At 53.6% G+C, this 25115-nt stretch overlaps 2 protein-coding genes across 2 annotated transcripts; one reads left to right on the forward strand and one right to left on the reverse strand.

Moving 5' to 3' along the window:
• The first annotated feature begins 5944 nt into the window (after nucleotides 1–5944).
• Nucleotides 5945–12781, forward strand: LOC135986478 (interferon-induced very large GTPase 1-like). Its single transcript, XM_065630442.1, has 3 exons — nucleotides 5945–6098; nucleotides 6167–6363; nucleotides 7434–12781. Exon 3 carries the CDS (start codon nucleotides 7436–7438, stop codon nucleotides 12779–12781), a length of 5346 nt encoding a protein of 1781 aa, XP_065486514.1. The 5' UTR covers nucleotides 5945–6098; nucleotides 6167–6363; nucleotides 7434–7435.
• Nucleotides 12782–16178: 3397 nt separating this feature from the next.
• On the reverse strand, nucleotides 16179–21327 carry CIMIP2C (ciliary microtubule inner protein 2C). The gene is made up of 3 exons (XM_065630370.1): nucleotides 21193–21327; nucleotides 20055–20167; nucleotides 16179–16323 (listed from the first exon to the last, which is right to left on the reverse strand). Exons 1-3 carry the CDS (start codon nucleotides 21325–21327, stop codon nucleotides 16179–16181), a joined length of 393 nt encoding a protein of 130 aa, XP_065486442.1.
• Between the last annotated feature and the right edge of the window lie 3788 nt (nucleotides 21328–25115).

A 25115-nucleotide genomic window follows, 5' to 3' on the forward strand; every position in this document is an offset into this window, starting at 1 on the left:
GTTCCAGTGTCCAGCACCTCTGGGTGAAGAACCTTTTCCTCATGTCCAGCTGACCCTCCCTGGCACATCTTGCTGCCATTCCCTGGGTTCTGTCCCTGTCACAGAGAGAAGAGCTCAGCCCTGCCCCTCCTGCTCCCCTGCTGAAGCTGCAGCCCCATGAGCTCTGCCCTCAGTCTGCTCTGCTCCAGCTGAACAAACCCAGGGACTTCAGCCGCTCCTCACACGGCTTCCCCTCCAAACCCTTCACCAGCTTCGTAGCCTCGTCTGCACCCTTTGCAGTAGCTTTATCTCCTTTTACCCTGTGTCCCCAGCCCTGGGGAGGCCGCCCCAGCGCAGAGCAGAGCGGGACCATCCCCTCCCTGCCCGGCTGGCCGTGCTGTGCTGGGTGCACCAGGACACGGGTCCCTCTTGGCTCCAGGGGCACTGGTGGGTCATGTTCAATTTGCTGATGACCAGGAATCCCAGATCCCTCTCTGCAGAGCTGCTCTCCAGCAACTTGTTCCCCTTGTTCCTCCTCCTGCCTTGGGGTGTTGACAGGGCTCCCCTTGTGCCATTCCATCAAATAACAAGGCCCTGGCTGACTGCCCCTGGGCCAGAGAAAAGGCCAACACACATTTACAGGAAGGCTTCCAGAGCCCCCTCGTGATGGTAATGACCCCCCATCCCTGTGAACTCTGGACGGGGGAGGCCATGGGTCTGCAGATGTGACCTTGTGGACAGACAAACAGCAGTTTGCCCTCTGCTCTCCCGGGCTGCTGCTCCTTGCAGAGTCTCTGGGCAGGTTCAAAGATCATTTTGATTGTTTCTCCTGGCTGGTGCTTGGCTCAGCTGTCACTGTGTTTCCCAGAAATCACAGCCCTTCTTGGAGAAGGCTCAGAACTGAAACTGCTCCTCAGGCTGACGTGCTTCCAGGCAAAACCCCTCAATTCTGTCTTTTCAGATCAAGAGTTTTTACTTCCATGGTTTAACCTGAGCTAGCGATATAACCATGATAGCTGCTCACTCACTCCCCACCCCACCCCGACTAGGGGAGGGAATCAAAAGCGAAGGGAGAAACTAATCGCAGTGCCCCCATCTCTGTTAATTTTGGATGGGGAAGGCTGTGGGTCTAGAGCCATGACCTTGTGAACAGACAAGCAGCAGTTTGCCGTCTGCTCTCCCGGGCTGCTGCTCCTTGCACAGACTCTGGGCAGGTTCAAAGATCATTGTGATTGTTTCTCCTGGCTGGTGCTTGGCTCAGCTGTCACTGTGTTCCCCAGAAATCACAGCCTTTCTTGGAGAAGGCTCAGGTAGTCCACGGAACTGAAACTGCTCCTCAGGTTCATGTGCTTTCAGGTAAAACCCCTCATTTCTCTCATCTCAGGTCAAGAGTTTATCCTCCAAACCCTTCCCAAGGATGGAGGGAGCTGAGAGGTGCCTTCTTGTCAGGAACCAGCCAGGTGGGTGCTCTCAGTGCTCCCAGAGCCCCTGGGACAGGTACCTGCAGGTCTGGAGCATCTCTTGTGGGGCAGCAGGAGGATGCAGCCCCATGGACTGGTAGACTGGAGGAGTGGAGAGCAGCCCCCAGGAGAAGGACTTGGGTGCTGGGGTGAGAGAATGGCCATGACCCGGCCATGTGTGCTGGCAGCCCAGAAACCACCCGTGTCCTGGGCTGCATCCCCAGCAGAGCGAGCAGCAGGTTTGAGGGGGATTCTGCCCCTCTGCTCCTGTAGTGACAGGACAAGGGGTGATGGTTTTAAACTCAAGGAGGGAGATTCAGGCCAGACATGAGGAAGAAATTGTTTGTGCTGAGGGTGGTGAGAGCCTGGCCCAGGTTGGCCAGAGAGGTGGTGGCTGAAGCATCCCTGGAGACATCCCAGGCCAGGCTGGACGGGGCTCTGAGCAACCTGAGCTGGTGCAGATGTCCCTGCCCATGGCAGGGGGGGCACTGGGGGAGCTGGGAAGGTCCCTTCCCAACCGAAGCCATTCTGTGACTCGCTGATTTGGGGGTGTGATGAGCAGGTTGGGAGTGTTCCCAGCTGAGACCTCTAAGTGCTGCCCAGCCCCTGCTGCCTTTCTCCCCAGTCATGGGCAGCAGCTTTGCCAGCACCCTACCAGTGCTGGATGGGTGCAGTGGGCACCCCTATGCAGAGCCCAGGGCAGCATTTGGGAGTCTGTTGTGGGGCGCCTGGAGGTGCTGCTGCCTTCTGACCTGCCTGGCTAAGCCCCAGCAACTTGCAGTTTTCACTTTCGTAGAATCATATAACCATAAAATCATAGATATTGATACTCATACACTGCCCTGGCCAATGGTGTGATTCCCAGGAAGACTGGAGCTCTTCTTGCTGCATCTATTGACAGGAAACCATGACCTACCCAAGAGACTGGGGGCTATAAAAGAGGGTTGGGGCTGGTATCAGCCTGAGAGCTGCCGAGCACCCGAGGGAGACGGTAGGACCTCGGGGATGAGCTGTGGGAGGGGGAGCCGGGGATCAGCACAGAGCAGGGGTCTCATTTGTCTTCTGCTTTGTAGTTCACATGTTTTCCTGTCGATTGAGAGATGCCAGGGAAGGACAAAAGGGGTTTTGGGCAGGAGGTGGGTGGTCTGTGCTGTGAGTGTGGCTGGAGGAAGCAGCCTTTGCTCGCCGTCCCGTTTGAGGAGCTGTGGGCAGCAGTGTGTGCTGCGGGGGCTGAACTGGGAGGGTGCGCCGGCCTGAAGCCCAGCCGTGCCGGGGGCCGGGAGCTCTGCACGCTCCTGCACCCTGCTGCCATTTGCTTCCCCGCTCTGGAGACAGGGCCGGGGCTGGGACGTGTCCGAGCGAGACTCAGGGCCAAGGGCAGGTGGGACGGCAGCCCGTGGGCTCGGGAGCTGAACGGATAGTTTGGGGAACATCATCGGTAAAAACCTCTTCTGTGGCGTGCTCTCTGTCAGCGTTAACGGGGGTGCAGAAGCAGTGGGTGCTGGGGTGCCGTCCTCGGGCTGGCAGCGCGGGCAGCTTGGGTGGTGTGTCTGTCTGCTGTGCCGCTCGTTAGAGAGCGTGGCAGCACTGGGGTAACGAGCAGCATTGTGCTGGAGGAGGAGGAAGGGGAGCTGCTGGTGGCTGCGGCGTTTCCCTTCCCAAGCAGCCGTCCCGCGCTGGGGCTCTGCTTCCCAGGGAGCGGCTGGACACCTGCCCGACCATGGGCAGTGGGGAACAAACACCCTACTTTGCTTTGTGAGCGTGCGCAGCCTTTGCTGCTTCCTCAGCTCTCCTTGTTCCGACCCAGGAGTGTTTCTTGCTTTTGCTTTTCCACTTCTCACCCTTATTCCACTGGCAGGAGTGCACGAGCTGCTGGTGGGGGCTTAGTCGCTGGTGGGGACTAACCCCCCGTGGTGCTTCTCCCCCTCTCTCTGGGGGCTGCAGCTTCACCCACAGCAGCAGATGATCTGGCCAGTGGTGGGATGGGGCACGTGCTGCGCCATTGTCAGTGCTGTTCCCCCAAACTTTGCCTGGGCAGCCTGAGCCTGAGTGCAGAGCACAGACATTAACTGGGCAGCCTGAGTCCTCCTGCCTGGAGCTGGTGTCCAGGCTCTGCTCTCACAGATCAGCCGGCTCTGCATCCTTCAGCCTGCTCTCCATCCTTCCACAGCTGCTTCTTTGTGCCAGCACTGGTGTGGCCAGCAGGCCCAGGGCAGTGACCGTCCTGTGCTGGGCACTGAGGAGGCCAAACGTCCAATCCTGGGGGCAGTTCTGGGCCCCTCACGCCCAGAAAGGCCTTGAGGTGCTGGAGCGAGTTGAGAGAAGGGAACGGAGCTGGTGAGGGGCTGGAGCACAAGGGTGATGGGAGCGGCTGAGGGAGCTGGGGGTTCAGCTGGAGAACAGGAGCTGAGGGGAGACCTTCTGATCTCTGACCTGCCTGAAAGGAGCTTGGAGCCAGGGGGGGTCGGGCTCTGCTCCCCAGGAACAAGCGCCAGGAGCAGAGGAAACGGCCTCAAGTTGCGCCAGGGGAGGTTGAGGTTGGATCTAGGGAACAATTTCTTCCCCAAAGGGCTGTGGGGCATTGGAACAGGCTGCCCAGGGCAGTGCTGGAGTCACCATCACTGGAAGGGGAGGGGTTTAACAGACATGGAGATAAGTTTCTTAGGGAAGTGGGTTAGTGGTTGACTTGGCAGTGTGAGGTTAATGGTTGGACTTGATGATCTTGAGGGTCTTTTCCAACCAAAAGGATTCTGTGATTCTCCCCTTGAGAAAGCCGGTGTGGGCCATGGTCCCTCGCTTGCTGGTGGCTGCTCTGTGGTGCACAAGCGTTCAGCCCTGTCCTGATTTGCTCCTGGGTATCTTTAGCTATGTGTAGAAGAGACTCTGCATCAGGAGATTCCTACTTTGCCTCTGTCCCTGGGCTAATGTACACAATGGGTATGTGGGCTTAGAATATTCCGGTTTAACCCTACAGGCAGCTCAACACCACGTGGCCGTTCCCTTGCTCTCCTTCCTGCATGAGATGAGGGAGAGAATTGGGCACAAAAGGGTAAATCTTGTGGATTGAGATAAAGACAGTTTAAAAGGAGAGAAAGAAGGAGAAAGTAATAATGATGGTCACAATATTAATATATAACGTACAGAACAAGTGATGCACAATGCAATCGCTCACCACCCACTGATTGATGCCCAGCCCTTCCCTGAGAAATGAGCCTACCAGCTTTCTCCTAGTTGACATGCTGAGCATGACGTCACATGGTGTGGAATATCCCTTGGGTCATTTGGGGTCAGCCGGGGTCAGCTGTCCCAGCTGTGTCCCCTCCCCGCTTCTTGTGTACCTGTTTGCTGGTGGGGTAATGTGAGGAGCAGGAAAGGGCTTGACTCTGTGTGAGCCCTGCTCAGCAGAGACTAAAACATCGTGGTGTTATCAAGATTATTCTCCTCCTAAATCCAAACCACCTCACTGCACCAGCTACTAAGACAAAAATTAACTCTGTCCTAGTGCAAACCAGCACAAGGTCCCAGGTGAAACCCTCGTCTGGTGAGCACCCCAGAAAGGCTCTGATGAGTCCTTGCTGGCTGGGAATCATTATTGGTGGAGAAGGGGTGTGTGTACACATACGCAGGCACGTCACAAGAATAGCCAGAGGCCACGAATGCATTTGCAAAGAGGAAATTTTATGTTAGTTACCTCTCTACCGGGGGATCTCTGAAGTCACACCTGAGCTCCCAGGCAGAGGTGACACAAGGGGGACGCAGGCGCTGGTCAGTTCAGCCCTGCTGGAAGATCACTGCGCCTGCTGAGCCCGCCTGGATTTCAAGGCTTCGGGCAGGTGCAGCCTCCTGCTCTTGCTCACAACAAAGCAGGAATCTCAGACATAGTGATAAGGTGCCTGGAATTTCTCACAGGCCTATGTTATCTAACAGAGAGGTTCTACTCATCAAGCACACAAGGTCAGTAAAACAATTACTGTGATGTATGTGCTTTTTCTACAGACAGGTGGGAGTCACTTGAGCATATTTACATTTAACCAACCTCCTCACCATTCTTCCGCTACATTCCCATACAGGGTGGCCTCCACTGCTCCCTGGAGTGAATCCTCCTCGTGGATGGGTTGCCATTGCTAAAGAAATGACTTTGACCCCAGGTTTCCCGTAGCATAGTCTCAGTTGTCTGTGCTTAAAAAAGTAATTTAATCCAAAGATGATAAAATAAAAATAAATTGAATGGTACTACCAAGAAACAGTCTGGACTGGGTGCCTGTCAATAGGAGGGACCTCGAGACAAAAGAGCTTTGAACTTTTCAACTGTCACAGTCTCTGCACCTGCTTTTCACGTGTCCTTCACGCACTGTCCATGCACCTTTTGGTCCAAGGGTAATTCTGGGTCTGGGGCTTCTGTGTTTCTTTTTAGATTCTGTTTCTCTGCAGCTTTTTTACTGTTCTTACCTTGATGGTTTGCAGCCTCTGCTGACAGGGTTTCCTCTCTATCTGCAGGTCCCGGTCTTCACGCTTCCATCACCAAGTGACCAGGTCATGACAGGTTCACAACGTGCTGCCTGGAATTCCAGCAAACCTGGCCACTCATGCTCGGTTGCCTACTCATGTTAGAAGAGGTTATTGAAACAAAAGAACAGAGCTAAAGGAATCAAATGCAATGTAAGAGTTAGTTTGATTAACCTTGTCCTGCAACAGCCACCTCCTGACTCTCTGGTCTTCTCCTTTAGGATTTTGGCCTTTCCCTTGTGCTGTTTTTCCTCCCGAGTTCTTGAGGTGGTCCCCATCTTCTCCTGAAGACCCCAGCCGTGTCCCCCAGGCCTGCCAGGTGACGGTGCGCTGTGCCAGCTGAGCTGGGGACCTTGGCTGCCTGTGTGCGCTGGAAAGTCAAGCGCCTGACCAAACGGAGTATCTGCCGTGAGGTGAGGTGAGTCAGACCCCACAGCCCTGGAGTTATTGCCTAAATCTTCGATGGCTTTTAAGGAAAAGCTGACGCTAAAGGCTCTCTCTGAAAGGGTCTCAAGCCCCCTGGCTCAATATCAGTGTTGGAAAGGCTGAGTAAGAGTCTCGTGTTGTTGATGGGACAAGAGCTGAATGCACGGGAAGGCTTTGTGCACTGAAGGAATCTCTTCAGTATCCATCTGAATTGAGACAGAGACAACTAGTAGGTTTGTATTATAATACAAAAAAAAGGAGTAAAGGCACATGTAGAGTAAGAGCATCATCAGACAAGGTCAAAGAGCCAAAGTCTCCAGTCACAGATGAGGGGCCAAGAGGATGCTCCAGGCACAGCTCTGGACAGGGACAACTTGGATTTTTCCCATCTGCCGGGGTGGGAACGATGTGTGTCCTGAGAACCCGCTCCTGGGGGAACGGGCGTGAGTGAGGTGAGTGAGGAGCTCCGCGCCGGCAGCGGGAACGGGACCGCAGGGCACAGCCCGTGTGCCCGGGGCCGGGTGTTCGGGGCAGTGTGTCCTGCGAGTGTGGGGTGCCCGTGAGACGAGTGCGTGAGCGTGTGGCTCTGCTGGCCAGCAGCAAGCTGGGCCAGCCAGCCAGGAGGAGACCCGTGGGGCTGGTGAGAGGGTGCGCGATGCAGGCAGGGCCGTGGGGTGGGCAGAGGGGCTGTGCTGGTGCTCGAGGGCTCCAGGGCTGCTCCGGCTGTCTGGACCCACGTATTCATGAGTCCTGCTGGGTACGTGTGGGGGCTGCTGAAGGCGGCACCTTGCCCATGACACATTGTGTGGCCAAGTCTGTGTGTGCGTGTGTTGTCTCTGGGATACACACTCAGCTCCATTACGGGTTGAAGCTGCAAATGGGAAAGCAGCAGGAACATGCATAGTCTGGGGATGGGGACCCCCAGGTCTTGGGGTGCCCCCGGCTGGGCTCCAGCAGCCGGGTAGGAGGAATCCCCTGGACCTGCAGCTGGAGAGCCCTCTTGTAAGAGGCCATGGCCTCTCGTAACATACCTTAAAGACAGTCTGTTTTCCTCTTCCACAGCCATGGCTTCACAGGAGGACACACACAAAGATGAGGAAAAGGCACGTCTTGCTAAGAAACTGCTGGCAGAAGCATGTGAGAAGGAAGGACTGGATGCTGGATACTGGCTGCCCAAACTGTCGGAGATACTGGGAGTGAACTCCAGAGAAGCCCTGAAACATCTGCAATATGAAGACTACCTTATGTTGGAGAGCAAATTGCGGTACCCCTGGGAAGCAAAGGCACTCGAAAAACTCCTGGAACTAACAGACAAAAAAGCAGCTTCTGAGGAGCTGCAGAAGAAGCGCTTGGAGATGATGAAGGAGAGACAAGAAGCGGCCAAGCTGCTCCTGAAGGAGCTGAAAGAAATGCACGCCAGCCGCAGCCACAGCAAGGACGCTCTAAGACAGAAAGAGGAGGCTCTGTGGAAAGCCATGGAGATTCCCAAAGAGTACTGGGCCCCACCGGAGAAGTCAATGATGGAGGTGCTGGGGAACATCCAGAGGCAGCTGGAGCAGCAGGAGTCGTCAGTGGGCAGGGCTGAGAACATCTTGGATGTGGAGGTCCTGATGCCTTCTAGTCAGTCCAAATCCAAGTCAGACAGCAGCGAATCCAAAGCAAGTCAAGCCATTGCAAACCAAGAGTTCCTCCGCTTACTTAAGCGCCTTGGACTAGAAAGTCGCTATCCAAGAAAAATGGGGACAGAAGATTTGCACGTCATACACAAGACATCTTTACATGACAGCCAGCCCAGCAAGGACAATGAACTACCATTTTACTTCTTACAAAAGCTATTAACTGTGGATTATCGGGTGAGGTACCTGACTTGCAAGGACGAGAGCGACCCAGGACTCACACCCGTGCCAAAACCCGCAGAGCAAGAGCATGGACCCTTGGATTCCTTTGATGACTTTTTCATGGATTTGGAGAGAGAAGCCCCTGAATCTGCCAGTAGAGAGAGTCACGTGCACCCCATGGACCTCCAGATGGCCATTTTTCATTGCGCTGATGATTTCATGAGACAGTACATTGCAACAAAGCTTGCCTTCTGCCAGTTTGCACTGCCCCTCCTGGTCCCAAACCCGTGCACTTCACAGATAGAGTTCCCCCTCTGGTCCCTCAGCCAAATCAAAAGGAGCTGGAAAGAAGTCACGAAGTCGGGAAAGCAGGTCCGAAGTAACAGTTACAATGACAAACTCATGTATCAGGCCGAGACCCCCATCGTGTCCTTCCTACGGATCGGCAGTTCTCCCTCCTCTTCCAAGTCCCAGATCCTGAATGCTTTGCTGAACAAACAAAAACACGACACTTTTTTCCACCGACATTGCAAAGGCAGCACCAAAGCCTGTTTGCTGATGAAAGGTGTTGTGGAGATCTCCTGGTACTGTCCCCGGGGTAGTGATGATGACAGCTTTGACCGCTGTGTTGCTTTCTGTAACCTGCATGGAGACGCAAGGGATCACGAAGAACAGCTACAGTTTTTACAGGAGATATCTGCTGTGACCGTGGCTCTCGTATCTGAGTCTGATCAGAGTGACAAGAAAGGGATGAAAATTTTATGTGAGCTGTGGCAGTCGCAAAGGCCTTTGGTTTGTCTTTTCACCGAAAAGGAGAATGTTGCAGCTGGCCGATCTAGCCAGAACATCAAAATTGGTATCAAGAACAGAAATGAAGCAGAATTAACGGGCAAGCTGACAAGAACAATCAGGGATCTCCTGGCAGGTTCTAACACACTTTTCAGCCTCCACGCCTGCCTGGACAAAGCTCGCAAGCTTGGGTTCTTGGTCGATGAAGATGCAGAGGCGTGTGTGACAGCCAAAGAAGAGGCAATGGTGCTGGTGAAGCTTCTGAAGAAAGAACAATTGTTTGAGATCAAGTCCCGGCTACTCCCTCTTCAAGGAAAACTGTGGTATGAGTGGTGCAAAAGTGACAAAGAACTCACTCGCTTGCAGGAAGAGGGGAACAAGAGCATAGAGCATCATCGGAGCCAAATTGAATCAAAGAAGTTGTCGATAAGAAGAAAGCAACTAGAGAAAGCATCCCCCCTCAATGGTCTGATGAAATCAGTCCTTGTCTTTCTCCAGTCACAGCCAGCAGATACCAAGAAATACTTCCTGCAGTGGATGAAGGTCTTTATGGATGAGCTGTCCTCCGATCACCTTGACGACCTGAAGAGACAATACCACCAGTTATGGTCTCAAGTCCTGGCGATAAAGAAGAGCAACGAAAACAATGATCTGAAACTACAGTTGGAGAGAGATTTAGAGGCCCTCTCCACTAAAATTAATGATTCATCCATTGGCCTTGAGCATATTTTGAGAGAGGTCGGGCAGATTTATGAAGCTCTGGAATCAATGAACTCAAAGGATAAATATGTTGTCAAACTACCTGAAATTGCAGCTGATCTGATGGTTTCCGGGTATCCCATCGAGCTGATGGATGGTGATGCTTCTTACGTACCATTACGATGGGTCGGAGCAATCTTTGACAGATTAATTGAGAAGCTGGGGGACAAACGAGTATTTGTTCTTTCAGTGCTTGGCATCCAGAGCACAGGGAAGTCAACCCTGTTGAATGCCATGTTTGGTCTTCAGTTTAACGTCAGTGCAGGGAGATGCACCCGGGGAGCGTTCATGCAGCTAATTAAGTTGGACAAGGTGCTGCAACAGGATTTGGGCTTTGATTACATGCTTGTTGTTGACACAGAGGGACTCCGTGCCATAGAGGTGGCCAATAAACAGTCCCTCAATCACAACAACGAGCTGGCCACCTTTGTCATTGGCATCGGCAACATGACTCTGATCAATATCTTTGGAGAAAATCCTTCAGAAATGCAAGATGTCCTTCAGATTGCTGTGCAGGCTTTTCTGAGGATGAAGCAAGTAAAACTTTCTCCAGGCTGCCTGTTTGTGCACCAAAATGTGGGAGAAATAACTGCCAGGGAGCAGAACATGGAAGGACAAAGACGTCTGCAGGAAAAGCTGGATGAAATGACCCAGACAGCTGCCCAGCAGGAATTCTGTGATGTCTCCTCCTTCAGCGATGTCATCCGCTTTGACGTGAACACCCACATCCATTACTTTGCCCACCTGTGGGAAGGAAACCCCCCAATGGCACCACCCAATCCCACCTACAGCCAGAACGTGCAGGAATTAAAGAGCAAAATTCTCCAAGCAGCCGAGAAGGAGGCACAGGGCAGCATTTTGAGGCTCTCGGGCTTGAAAGTTCGAATTAGTGACCTCTGGAATGCTTTGCTGAATGAAAACTTTGTTTTCAGCTTCAAGAATTCAGTGGAGATTGCTGCCTACAAGAAACTGGAAACCGCATTTAGTCAGTGGGCCTGGCAGCTGAGGAGTCACTTCTTAGACCTGCAAATGAAGCTGGACAATAAAATTCGGAACGGGGACTTGCAGGAGGTCGGCAGAGAACACCTTGAAAATCAAGTGCAAGAGACAAGTGATGCCATTACTAAAGACATGGAAAAGTTTTTCAGTGAAGACAGAGACTGTGAGATTCTGGTCCAGTGGAAAGGCAACACGGAACTGAAGCTGAAAGACCTAAAAGAATCTCTTCTTCTTGAGACTAGAAAGAAGTGTCAGAACCTTATAGAACTAAAGAAGAGCCAGGGTAAACTGGAGGAAAGGAGGTCAGAATACGAAAATGAGCTCCTGGCAAGGAGCAGGCAGTTGGCTCTGCATCTGAAAGGCAAGAGCCTGAGTGAGAGAGAACTGAGAGACAACTTCATGTCTCTATGGGCAAAGTGGATTGCTGAAGTCTCCTCTGCTACTCCCCCTCCAGAACAGGTTGATATCGATGTGGAAATAGAAAATGTCCTTCTAGATCGCTTTAAGGAGCCTCACCTCCATGAACGAATCAGGAAATTTCCCAAACATCCAAAGTTTTCTGTTGACTTGAAGAAACATGTCGCTAAGAAAACAATATGGTATGGACTCCGGACTGTGAGTTTGGATAATGCTGATGAGAACAGCATACACCGCATTACAGATAACATCATAGCACGTGTGCTGGCAAACATTGAGAAAAAGGAAAAGGAAAAAAGGGATTACAGTCCGAGTTTCATTCATGAAGTACTGCATGAAGTAGAGAAAGGTATGAACTCTGTCCATAGCGATGCAAAATACAGTTTTAATAAAGATTACAGAATAGATTTATCACTGTATCTGTGCAGAATGGCAGCAGGAAGGTTTAAAGCCATGCACGAAGCGTTCCAAAGAGCAAATGATCCAGCCGTCTACCTGGAGAGCAAGAAAGAAGATTTCTTCACATGTTTCCAGATTTCCTGCCAAGGAGCCACTTCTGTCACAACATTTGCTGCTTTCCTGTGTGAAAAGATTGGCCCAGCTCTTCGCGAGGCGGTCTATGAGAGGACAGCTCTGGCCATAGCTCGAGACATGAAGGGTACAATCCCAGATTTCCATGGCAATAGATCCTCTCTGGAAGTTTGCATCCTGAGATACCTGGCAGAAGAAGAAAAGTTTGAGAAGTTCAAGGAGTACCTTCGTTTCCCAAGAGACTTTTTCCAGAGTTACATTAAGACACGTGTTGAGACCTACTGTTTAGACAAGAACAGGAGGCTGGAGAAGTTTTTAGATGACTCCCTTACTCACTGCTATGAGAGCATCCAGTCAGCTGTTTCTGCGTCAACCAATGTTGTCAAAGACAGAAAAGACAGAAAAGACCAAATCTCTCTTTGGCTGGATGAATTTTGCAGGGCACTTGGAGAGGTGCTGAGCTTGCCCAGAAGGGACCTGAAGGGCATTGAGCATCAGGAGGTAACAGACATAGAGTTCCTGAATAATGCCATGGCAGAAGCACTGGCTCCTCTGAACGATCAGCTCAGGGAAGAGTTTGCTAGAGCTGATATGAGCCGGTTTGAAAGGCAGCCCCACACGATCCTGGCTGAGCAGTTTGCAGGGTGCTGGGAGCAGTGTCCCTTCTGTGGGGCGGTTTGCACAAACACCATGCCGAATCACGATGGAGACCATCGGGTTGTCTACCATCGTCCACAAGGTTTGAAGGGATGGCGGTGGCATCATACAGACAATCTGGTCATTGATATTTGTTCTAGTAGTGTTGCAAGTGACTGTTCATTTAGCACCGATGGACACAAATGGACCCCCTACAAGAGATACCGGGATGCAGGACGTCCTTATTCCTCTTGGAGCATTCCTCCCGATCCATCTGTGCAAGCATACTGGAAATGGTTTGTGTGTCATTTCAGGACAGAGATAGAAGAACAATACAAAAAGAAATTTCATGGAAAAGGAGAAATCCCTGAGTTGTGGCAGAGAATTACAAAGCAGGAAGCGCTTGATGAACTGGAGAAGGTTAAGGCCAAGTCGATATGAAGAACCACAGCTGCTTTGTATTTTAGAAGAACCTAGTACAAGCCTGTCCACAATATACTGTTACAATGACTATGACCTCAAGCCACATTAAGAAAACTTTATCTAGCTGCTCCCAAAGATGAGTGAAATAATGCTACTCCTGCCGTTGCTCAGAAATTCCCTTGCTTCAATATAAATTCAGAATCCTCTTCCCTTCTTGCCGTAAATATTTACCTCCGCTGTGCCTTAGAGCAAAAGAGGAAAACCTTCCTGCAGCGAGCAGTCGTATGGCCAAGATTAAGACCAAGAGCCAGACAAAGAGCAAAGGCAGCATTAGAAAGTACCAGTTTTATCAGCTGCTGCGAGAAAATAAGTGACACGGCAAAACAATAGTTTTCCTGCAGAGAGTACTTGTCGCACTTAAAGAAAGGGCTGTGGGACAGAATCATAGAATCCCAGAACGTCCTGAGTTGGAAGAGACCCACCAGGATCATGGAGTCCAACTCCTGTCCCTGCACAGGACACCCCCACAGTTCACACCGTGTGTCTAAGGGTTTATGAGCTATACTTCATGTGCTGGGGTTCCTACACAGGTGCCTGGACCTGGGGAGCTTTCCTCCAGCTCCCCGCCGGGACAGCAACTGCTCTTGCCGTTGGCTTTGCTGTTGAGCAAAAGCCTTTGTCTGACCAACGTGGAGAATTACGTTCCTCTGCAGCTTCCCCAGCAGCCATCGGCAGTGTGTGACGTGAGTGTTTGTGCTGCCAAGACAGGCTGGTGGCAACGGAGCCGCGGTCTGGAGAACGTGTAACCAGCTGGACTGCACCCGTGGGGTGGTCGGAGGCTTTTGCTGCTCAGTTCCTGCAACGCCGCTGCAAAGCCAAGGCCCGAGCCCTCCTGGAGAGCTGCCCAAAGTGGTGGTTCAGTGTAATCCCCCGTAGTCTTTGCTCATAAAGTAGTCGAGCTGGACAGGGCTGGTCTCTGTGTCCTCTGTTTTCAGGTGAGCCCCGGTTGTGTGTGACTTCAGCGTCTGGGCTGTGAAGACAGGCAGGTGGCAGCTGGGCCGTGGTCTGTGGAAAGGTGTGTGGAAGGAGCGTCTGCTCCTTTCAGGGTGTCTGCTCCAGGACCTTCTTCAGCGTCTCAAGGGATAATAAGAAGGGGAGGAAGCCACAAACAAGAACAGGGAGTTAGGCAGATCTGCCCCACAAATGAGAAGGGAGGCGGTGGTGGGAACCCAGCCTGGTCAGTCCCACTGATGGTGGGTGGGAGGCTGAGAAGGTTTATTCCAGCGAGGTTATCTGAGCGGGGAGCTGGTCAGCTGGGAAACTGAGGGAAAAAGGGGAACCAAACCCAAGGATCCCGACAAAGCGTCCATGGAGACAAGGGCAGGAACCAAACCTGGGCGTTGTGAGTGTGAGCTGCAAGGGCTGAGGGCCAGGGACCGGTGAGGCCTGTGGGTGTGTGAGTGGGTTTGGGGCAGGTACTGGAGTCAGACTGGGGCTCTGGGTGCCCCTGGCCTGTGGTGTGAGCTGCTGGAGTGAGGGGGGTCCCAGTGCAGCCACTGGAGCGAGTGGGCTCTTCACCCCCGGGCTGGGGATGTTCTCCTGCCCATGAGCTCCCTGGGCAGCGCTGAGGGAGGCGGGTGCCGGGCTGAGCACCGGCAGCTGGGGCAGGACCGTGGGTCACAGCCCACGTGCTGGTCCCGGCTGCTGGGGGGGAGCGAGTGTCTGTGTCCCCCAAACCGGGGGGCGTGGGGCGTGTGTGGAACCCACCAGCAAACTTCCAGCTGGACCAGCGGGCGAGTTGGGGGTCTCAGGTCCAGACTGAGGTGTCAGGCGGGTGGTGGGTCATAGAGTGTCCTGAGCTGGAAGGACCCACAGGATCATGGAGCCCAACTCCTGTCCCTGCACAGGACACCCCACAGGTCACCCCGTGTGTCTGAGGACGTTGTCCAGTCTCTTCTTGAACACGGTCAGGTTGGGGCCGGGACACCTCCCTGGGGAGCCTGTTCCAGTGTCCAGCACCTCTGGGTGAAGAACCTTTTCCTCATGTCCAGCTGACCCTCCCTGGCACATCTTCTGCCATTCCCTGGGTTCTGTCCCTGTCACAGAGAGAAGAGCTCAGCCCTGCCCCTCCTGCTCCCCTGCTGAAGCTGCAGCCCCATGAGCTCTGCCCTCAGTCTGCTCTGCTCCAGCTGAACAAACCCAGGGACTTCAGCCGCTCCTCACACGGCTTCCCCTCCAAACCCTTCGCCAACTTTGTAGGCTCTTCTGGACACTCTCCAGCAGCTTTATCTCCTTTTCTCCTGTGTCCCCAGCCCTGCACACAGTGAATGCTCCAGGTGAGGCCGCCCCAGCGCAGAGCAGAGCGGGACCATCCCCTCCGTGCCCGGCTGGCCGTGCTGTGCTGGGTGCACCAGGACATGCGTCCCTCTTGGCTCCAGGGACACTGGTGGCTCATGTTCAACTGGCCATCGACCAGAACCACCAGATCCCTCTCTGCAGAGCTGCTCTCCAGCCTCTCATCCCCCAGTCTGTCTGTACAGCTGCGGTTGCCATGTCCCAGGTGCAAAATCCAGCACTTGCCCTTGTTGAACTTCATGCAGCTGGCGATTCCCCAGTTCTCCAGTTTGTCCAGATCCCTCTGCAGGGCCTCTCTGCCCTCCAGAGTGTTGACAGCTCCCTCTGATTTTGTGTCATTGGCAAACTTACTAATTAATCCCTCAAGTGCTGAATCTAAGTAATTCATAAAGACATTGAAGAGTGCCGGCCCTAAGACGGATCCCTGTGGATCCCGCTAGTGACTGAGCCTGGCATGACCCCATTTACTAGAACCCTTCAAGCCTGGCCCGTCAGCCAGTTGCTCACCAGCTGCATTGCGTGTTTATCCAGCTGTGTGCTGGACACCTTGTCCAGGAGGAGACTTTGAGAGACAGTGTTGTTTGAGGTCACTGAGGACGCTGAAGTCCCTGTGCTCTTCTCCACCATTGCAACGCTTCAGCAGCTGTCCCAGCCCAGGCCAGAGGGTCCTGGGTGACCCCCCAGCACCGTGAGCAGAGCCTGGACCTGGCAGAGCTGCCTTCCCACCTGAGCGGAGGCACCAGCCTGTGCGGGCAGTGACAGAGTGGGGACATTTCACCTGTCGGATGGTCACACCACCAAGCCAGCTGATTTCCTGCCTGTTCTCAATGTCTCTCAATGTCCCATGGCTCATCCCCAATGGCATGAGGAGCTGCGGGTTGGGCTGCTGCCCCCTCTCCTTGGAGGACAGGGACAAAGAGCATCCCTGCCACACGTGGGCATGTCCCCATGGCAGACAGAGCCCCAGACAGCAAGCAGCTCCGTCTCCTTTATTTTCCCATTGCTCCTCTCATGGCTGGATAAAGCAGGTTTCCACGGAGGGCAGTGTGGGTGCCATTGCTTAGGCTCGGCACTCAAAATAGACGTCTCGGTTGTGCCTCTCCTGCGTGGGAACCCTCTTCCCCGAGGGGAAGGTCTGGCAGGTCCGTAGGTCCAACGATGACAATCGCAGCAAATGCCAGCGGGTCTTGGCGCTGAGTGGTGGTCTGGGGAGCAGAAGAGCATGGAGGAGGGTTACAGAGGCACAGGCAGCAGGTGCAGGCAGGGATTACAGGGATACAGGCAGGGGTTACAGGGGTGCAGGCAGGGGCTACAGGGGTGCAGGCAGGAGTTACAGGGGTGCAGGCAGGGGCTACAGGGGTGCAGGCAGGGGTTACAGAGGTGCAAGCAGGAGTTACGGGGTTACAGGGGTGCAGGCAGGGGTTACAGAGGTGCAAGCAGGAGTTACAGGGGTACAGGCAGGGGTTACAGGGGTGCAGGCAGGGGTTGCAGGGGTGCAGGCAGGGGTTACAGGGGTGCAAGCAGGAGTTACAGGGGTACAGGCAGGGTTTGCAGGGGTGCAGGCAGGGGTTACAGGGGTGCAGGCAGGGCTCAGCCATTGAGATGTGCTCTGAGGGCACTGGGGCACCCACAAGCCCAGCACTCTCACCCCAGCAGAGCTGCAGAAGCAGGTTGAGGCTGCAGCGTTGTCCACCCAAAAGGATTTGTTCAATTTGAGTTTTCGTGGGGCTGGCACAACCCCAGGGCTCCCAAATCCCGAGTTCCCGCTGGCTCCACCTCCAGCACCCCACACGTGCACCCCAAGTCTTGCTGTCATGGATTGCACAGGTATTGCAAGGAAAACACAGGCAGAATGGGGAGATGTTATCTGTGTCGCGTGCAGAGCTGATGCTGCAAGGCCAAACTGTGCTCCCCTGTTTGCAAATACCCGCGACTTCCAGGACACAAACATTAATGCAGAAGCAGCTCTGCATGTTGGTATCATCTAGATGGGTTCAGTCACACATGTGCATGAGGAAGGAACCTGGGGATGGGGAAGAGTTTGAAGAGTTAGAAGGAAAATAAAGATTACTTTCAAGGTCATCAGCACTTCTGCCCCTTTGAGGACACATTGTCTGTCCCTCCAGGGGCTGGTCACAGTCAAATGTCAAGTCAAAAGACATGGAGCTGCTGGAGAGCGGCCAGAGGAGCCCCAGAAATGACCCGAGGCTGGACCAGCTCTGCTGGGAGGACAGGCTGAGAGAGCTGGGGGGTTCAGCTGGAGGAGAGAAGCTCCGGGGAGACCTTAGTGCGGCCTTTCTGGACTTCAAAGGGGCCCATAAGAAAGATGGGGACAGACTTTTGAGCAGGGCCTGTTGCGATAGGACAAGGGGTAATGGTTTTAAACTCAAGGAGGGAGATTCAGGCCGGACATGAGGAAGAAATTGTTTGCGCTGAGGGTGGTGAGAGCCTGGCCCAGGTTGGCCAGAGAGGTGGTGGCTGAACCATCCCTGGAGACATCCCAGGCCAGGCTGGACGGGGCTCTGAGCAACCTGAGCTGGTGCAGATGTCCCTGCTCGTGGCAGGGGGGCACTGGGGGAGCTGGGAAGGGCCCTCCAACCCAAACCATCCTGTGAGCCTGTGATTTGATGTGCAGGGAGAGGCAGAGAGCTCTGGTATTCATGCTCAAGAGGAAAAGGCAAAGGGGAACCTTCTCATTGTCTACAGCTACCTAAGGGGAAGTAGCAGAGAAGAGAGGACCTAGAGGATGTAGAAATGTGAGAAGCTGGAGGATGCACCTTGAATTCCGAGGTGCATGGTGACAGGAGCAGCTATGGGCACAGGTTAGAACATCGGCAGATCCAGCCAGATAGAAGGAAAATGTATTAAGATATTTTATCTGAAGCCCTCTGAGGATGACTGGAGAGCTTTTTTTTTTTTTCTCCTCCTGGATTTTACACCCCTGTTGATCCACAGCCAGATAACACTAGAGGGCACCCGCGTATTTCTGCTGCCGCCGGCTCCGGCTGCTCCCAGGGCAGCTCAGCCCCCAGGCTGGGCTGGCAGAGCTGTGGGTGCATTTTCAGCCCATTTCACAACCAGTATCATCATCCTCATCATTTGTCGGGCATTGGAACAGGCTGCCCAGGGCAGTGCTGGAGTCACCATCCCTGGAGGGGTTGGACAGACAGACATGAGGTTCTCAGGGACATGGGGCAGTGCCAGGGCTGGGGGAACGGTTGGACTTGGTGATCTTGAGGGTCTTTTCCAACCAAAAAGATTCTATGATTCTACAATCCCACGTCAGTGTCATGCTCAGAGCCGAAGGCTAGAGGGAATTGCTACTCTATGTCCCCACTGAGTTTTACTTCATTCTTGCTAAAAATTACTTATAACTATTTCTTTCCACCCCCAACATACCCATGGTGATTTCAGTGCTGGAGAGAAATATCCAGCCACTTAATCCACGTTTCAGCAGTGCTTTGTCTACTTCTGCCCACCTTTGTGCCCCAGAGATGCTGCTGAGCTCCTTTACATGCTCCAACTTCAGCAGCATCTGCCCTGACATTCCCAGTAGGTTTTGGGGTTACTCAGCCCATTAGCACATCGGGGTGATGCTGGGGGAGCTTAAAAGGATCCTTCCAACATCACTTCATCATCCACACCCCAGGCTGCATGCACGGGGCTCTGTGGTGTTTAAGTGGCCACATTCCCTTTGCCACGGGCAGATCGGTAGCAAAGACTGAAGGAGGAGAAGCAAAGAGCGATGGTTTCTATCTACCACGGCCACAGCACTGCTCTGTCCTGGTTTGCAGCTCTGCTCAAGGGGGTGCAGGGCTGGGGGGTGCAACAGAAGGGATTCATTTTGGGTGATAACAGATGTTTTGGTGAGACATCTCTGAGGATGAGCTGTTCTGACACTGGTGGTTTAGGGAGGACATCTCTAAGGTCTCAGCGACCCTGATGCAGGCATTAGGATGGAAGCTGGGAAGCTCTGCCACCAGGTGTGCTGAGCACAGCAAGGGGTAGAGCAAAGGAAACCCACACCGGAGATGCACGAACGGCTGGGTGAGATGACTCCAGAAGTACCCAGGAGTGTCACTCTTTGATGTCTTTTTTCCATAAATGGCTATTTGAACAATAACAAAAGGGCACATTTTTCCTTTTGGTTTTGATGACCTCCTGCCCTCTCCAAGACCCCATATTTTATAGGTACCAGGTCAGCAGAAGACTGGACCCACCAGCTCAGAGGAGAGGAGCCCCAGCACTGCCCATGCCCAGCCTGGCTGTGCAGGGCCAGGAGGCAGCTGTGGGATGGAATTGGTGGTTCCCCCATCAATTCATGGCCATGGTGACTTGGAGACTTCATCTATTTGTGATAGCTTGGGTGGCTGGTGGGCAACCTGGGGGTGGCAGCTGGGCCTTTGGCCAGCTCACATGTCTGGTTGCTAACGTCAAGCCTTTTCAGCAGCCACTTTGGTATAATATTCCAGTTGCAGCCCTCAGCTCTCCTCAGCCATGCCGGTGGTGGGAAAGGTCCCAGGGAGCAGCAGAGCCTGCGGGGTGTCCCACAGTATTGAAGAGAGGAGAAGGTGGGACGTGGAGCCCATGGGGTGCTGCTCCAGTCTTTGTGAGGGCTTTGAAATATAGAAACACCCAGGATTTCAAAGACGCAGCCAGGAGGATGCTTCCTTTAAAAAAACAACCAACCAACCAACCAAGCCAGGGATTTCCAAATTAGGAAAAAAGCCTCAACGCCTGGCACGTTGCCCACCTATTTCTTCCCTTTCAGGTTATTCTGGTTTCTTCTGCTCTCATTATTCTGAGGACAGAAGGTTTGGGTGAAGAAGAGAAGGAGGATCAGGCGCGGGGCTGGTCCTCCCCCAGACCTCTCTGGTTTCATCCCACCAGCCCTGGGCACTGGGTGCCACCATGTCCCAGGGACATTGGTACTCACAGGTCAAGCGGATGAGGAAATCTCTCCTTTTCCTTCGTGGGCAGCACAAAGTAGGGAACAGGGTACAGTGTCCCGCTCTTGTCCCGGTAAAACTCACGGTGCTGCTGGACCAGCTGTGGATAAAGGCAAATGTCCAGATGCACACACCTGCACATGCCCAGGAACACGAATGTGCACGCACAAACACATGCACACACATGTGCATGTGCATACACACATGCACATGTGTATGTACACAGGCACACATATAACGGAATGAGGAATCACAGAATAGTTTGGGTGGGAAGGGACCATTAAAGCTCCCCCAGTGCCCCCCTGCCATGGGCAGGGACATCTGCACCAGCTCAGGTTGCCCAGAGCCCCGTCCAGCCTGGCCTGGGATGTCTCCAGGGATGGTTCAGCCACCACCTCTCTGGCCAACCTGGGCCAGGCTCTCACCACCCTCAGCACAAACTATTTCTTCCTCATGTCTGGCCTGAATCTCCCTCCTTTAGTTTAAAACCATCACCCCTTGTCCTTATCTCAGGTGTTGGTGCATGCAAGTCTTTGCCTGCTGCTCCACAGACAGTTTTTGCACCATTCAAGACCCTCACCTTGTGCTCAGCCCCACTCGGAGCAGCAGCCCTGGTTGCCCACATGTGTTAAACATGCACAATGCACATGCACGAGTGCACATGCATGAGTGTTGCCTGGAATTAACCCCTCCCTGAGACTCGTTTCAGTTTTGTGAGCACCTGAACACTCCAGCTGCCTGAAATCATATTTCGCTGCTGAGGTGGCGTCTCTGCTCCTGCCTCTGCAGGGATTTTGCGCAGTGAGGCTCACCATGTTTAGATTGGATCTTGGGAACAATTTCTTCCCCAAAGGGCTGTGGGGCATTGGAACAGGCTGCCCAGGGCAGTGCTGGAGTCACCATCCCTGGAGGGGCTGGACAGATGGAGATGAGGTTCTCAGGGACATGGGGCAGTGCCAGGGGTGGATTATGGTTGGATTTTATGAGCTTGAGGGTCTTTGCCAACCAAAACGATTCTGTGATTCTGTGCAGGCAGCAGAGGAGGCCTCGTCTGTCCCCATCGCCCATAGCCAGCAGGAGCCTGTAGCCACCCCAGTTCCCCTCCATGGTCCCCTGTGTCCTCACCTCGTAAAACCTGCCCAGCTCCTCGGATCGGCCACCGTCCAGGTTGAAGCGGGTGTGCTGCGGGATGCACGGACACAGGTCCTGGCTCTCTGCTTGCCATGTTGTCATGGTGTGGGGGCTCAGGGGGTATCTCATGGTGGCGTTCCCACGGGGGTTCTGAAAGAAAACGCTGGTTTGGGGATGTGCCTTCAGTACCTGCGTGGGAAACGTGGTCAACAAGGGCCATGCTGGGTCTTTCTGTGAGGAGGGAGCTCTTTTCCCCTCCCTGCCTCTGCAAAATGCCTGTGAGAGCCAGCACCCATCCCTCTGGGTTTAAATAACTCCAGCAAAGAAACACATTTGATGCACAGAGTTGCACCTGAGGATAAACTGCTGCTCACAGAGGGAACGGTGGCTTCATGACCTTCATGACTCAGGACATGTTCACTTTTCATTTTCTCTTTCAAGCACCCTTCCTTGCAGTTTAGGGGTGCCCCGGCTGCCAGCAGAGCAAGGTTCACCCCATCCCCAGCTGTGCTGAGACTGGCCATGCACCCCAGGAATGGGAAAGAGAAGCAGCTGGTCCTTCTCCTGGCAGAAAACCAGCAGGAAAAAGGGGCAAGAAATGGGACCCCTCCATTCCAAGCACCCAGGAAGGTCAGCGTGCACTTTGGGCGGCTGTTTGCTGGTGGCCTGTGGGGTTTCAGGCTGAGGACGTGATACTAAACTCAAGTCATTCCTACTGGGCAGAGGGCTCAGGGGTTGCATGGGAGATCACAGAATCATAGAATCACAGACTGATTTGTGTGGGAAGGGACCATTAAAGCTCCCCCAGTGCCCCCCTGCCATGGGCAGGGACATCTGCACCAGCTCAGGTTGCTCAGAGCCCCGTCCAGCCTGGCCTGGGATGTCTCCAGGGATGCTTCAGCCACCACCTCTCTGGCCAACCTGGGCCAGGCTCCCACCACCCTCAGCACAAACAACTTCTTCCTCATGTCCAGCCTGAATCTCCCTCCTTTAGTTTAAACCCATCACCCCTTGATCTGTCACTATAGGTCCTACTAAAAAGTTTGTACCCAAGTTTCTAGGCAGATCATAGAGAAGGAATAAGATAAGTTTGTGGCTCATGCTATCACTTTAACAGCGGTGTAGGACTGGGATTGTGCCAGGATTGAGCAGGGGAGGGCTGCACAGACTCATTCCCACCACTTCATCTGCTCCACAAAGACATTATCTGGGAGTTCTTTTACCTCTGTGTGCTCTCAGGGCTGAAAATCCAGTTATTACTGATAATGACTGGTAAAATACTAAACTGCCTTCACTCCTTCAGCCACCCTGGTGAGCTCGTACACCTCCCTGTGTATTCCCAGACCATGGAAATATATAATTTTTCTCCCTCCAGCTTCTCGCAATGGCTGTGAGCAATTGACTTTCCTGCAAAGCCCGATCTGTCAAGATGCCGTCACACAGGAACTGGTGGAAACAGCTTCTTTTCGCCCAGCAAACTCACCCAAGGCATATTGGGGTTAATTTTGCTGCAGTCTGAGATGCTCTGCCTGTAACCCAAACCCAGTGTTTTGGCTGGTGCGGGAGACCTCGGCTCTGGGCACAGAGCTGTGTTATTCTGCAAAAGCCAGGGGAAGAAAAGGAAGATCTGAAGGAAAAAGACAGAAATCTATTGCTTTCCTCTTGCTGCCAGGGCAGAGAAAACAGAGATGCCAAAGAAAGGAGATAACTAGAGGAAAAAATCAATGACAAACTACTTAGCGCATCCCCTGGTCAATGAGCCCCTGGGGTTTGCTGAGTCCTGTGCCTTGTGTTCCCCACCCAGGGATGCTGCGGAGGTTGAGTTTTGAGTCCATGTGGGTGAAACCGCTGTCCCGCTGTCTGTCCCCACCAGACTGGGTTTGGTGGCCCCAGGAGCTCCTCGTGCTGAGCCCGGTCCTGCTGTGGGGACAGCACCGACGCCCGCATGCACCCCGGGTACGAGCACGAGTTCGTTTGTCTGCCAGACAGTGAAATCCCAATTAGCATTCTGGGACAAACACAGAACAAACGCCCCCTCAAAAAAACCAAGAAACCAGCTTCCCAAGGAAAGTCCATCATACGTGAGATTTTCTGCCTGACCCTGTGCAGTTCCCACAGCATAGTTTGGATGGGGAATGACGATTTGCGCACTACAAATTTTACTCACATTTGAGCAAGATTCAGTACCAGGGTTTTGTTCATCTAAGGACAGATGGTTTTGCACAAGAGGAGGTTGTTAATCCGGACCTCCCTGTTAAATGGATTCTGTTTTCCGTGGCCACTGGTGCAATAAGGACACCAGGCCAGATCCAGCACCAACAGGTTGCAGGTTGCTTCCCCAGATGCCAGCCTAAATACTGGAAACACCTTTGTTCAGCAACGCATGGGATGAGGGAGCCGTGCTGGCCCATTCCCTCCTCTCACCTTCGGTTCAACCACCAAATAATGGGCATTTCTCTTGTCTGAGCCTCCAGAGACACAAAGCGGATGATGGTGACACCACCCTGCAACACCTTCACCTCTGCTGGCACCAATGGGCCACCAAATCCAAAGCAAAGCAGTAAATAAAGATCTTTTCTAAGTACCCTGTTGCTTCCCACCCTCCACAGTACTGGGAATACTCACGTGAACAGGAACAGGGGCCAAAAATGCAGGATTTAGTTGTGCAAGCACCCACGGAGCCAGGCAGGTCCCCAGAGCCCAGCACCCGTGCACCGCGCCCCGCAGCTCGGGGTGTTTTTCTCTGCAGCGAGGCTGCAATTTGCTGTTTGCGGAGCAGCTGAAGAGCAGGAAAGGTGAGAGATTTGGCAGCAAACCCACTTCGGGATTAAAGCGGGGAGATGCAAACCAGGAGCGGGCTGGCAACAAGGGGCTGGAAAGGATGCTCTCAAAAGACCAGACGAAAAATTGTATATATATATATATATAATATATGAAAATTAATATATATATCTATCTCCTACAAATACAGCTCTGCCTGCAAGGGAGAAATGGACTCCAGCAGCTCGGAGAGCAGCAGCGAGAGGGATGGATGCCAGACACACACGTAACTCCCCCAGCAAGGAGCCCCTGGTTGCAGGTGCACCCCTGGGTGTAGGGGACACGCAGCCTTGTCACCCGGGCTGGCTTTGTACCCGGGGAAAGCTGCAGGGACGGGCACTGCCCAGCCAGGGCAAGGGCTGCCCGGGGCAAGGGCATCCCCCAGCTGTTTGGGCTTCAGCACAAAATCTTTGCTTACACGAAACAAAATGAGATGTGAAAGAAAACAAGAGAAAGGGGGAAAAAATCTGTGATGCTGGAAAGGGGCAGGGGAAGGTGCCTCGGCCGAGAGGGCAGAGCAAGGACGAGCTGAAATTGGGTGACACTCGCTTGAGCAAGAGCAGTGGGGACATGGAGTGTGCAGAGCCGGCTCCGACAGCCCCGTTCAACCAGGGAGAGGAGGGGTGAAGGGCTTTTGGGGTGGGTGCAGGACAAAGGAAGGGTGCAGGGTTTTTGGGGTGGGTGCAGAACCCATGAAGGCTACAGGGTTTTTGGGGTGGGTGCAGGACCCACGAAAAGTGCAGGGTTTTTGGGGTGGGCGCAGGACCCCTGAAGGGTGCAGGGTTTTTGGGGTGGGTGCAGAGCCCCTGAAGGGTGCAGGGTTTTTGGGGTGGGTGCAGAACCCATGAAGGCTACAGGGTTTTTGGGGTGGGTGCAGGGTTTTTGGGGTGGGTGCAGGACCCATGAAGGGTGCCGGGTTTTTGGGGTGTATGCAGGACCCATGAAAAGTGCAGGGTTTTTGGGGTGCGGGTCTGGCCCTGCTCAGCCCTTACCCTCTCCCAGCTGTGTCCGGGCTCTGGATGGTCCCTGCGCTGCAGCCGCCCCCAGACCTGTCCAGTTTGCTTCTGCCTGGCCCAGCCAGGTCACAAATACCATCA

This window comes from Caloenas nicobarica, chromosome 3, assembly GCF_036013445.1.
Source record: "Caloenas nicobarica isolate bCalNic1 chromosome 3, bCalNic1.hap1, whole genome shotgun sequence".
Lineage (NCBI taxonomy): Eukaryota > Metazoa > Chordata > Aves > Columbiformes > Columbidae > Caloenas > Caloenas nicobarica.

Coding starts and splice junctions, on each gene's coding strand:
- LOC135986478 (XM_065630442.1), top strand. CDS start 7,436: ATGGCTTCACAGGAGGACACACACAAAGATGAGGAAAAGGCACGTCTT.
- CIMIP2C (XM_065630370.1), bottom strand. CDS start 21,327: ATGAGATACCCCCTGAGCCCCCACACCATGACAACATGGCAAGCAGAG. Junction 20,168..21,192: donor AGCTGGGCAGGTTTTACGAG/GTGAGGACACAG, acceptor CTTTATCCACAG/CTGGTCCAGCAGCACCGTGA. Junction 16,324..20,054: donor TTTCCTCATCCGCTTGACCT/GTGAGTACCAAT, acceptor TCTGCTCCCCAG/ACCACCACTCAGCGCCAAGA.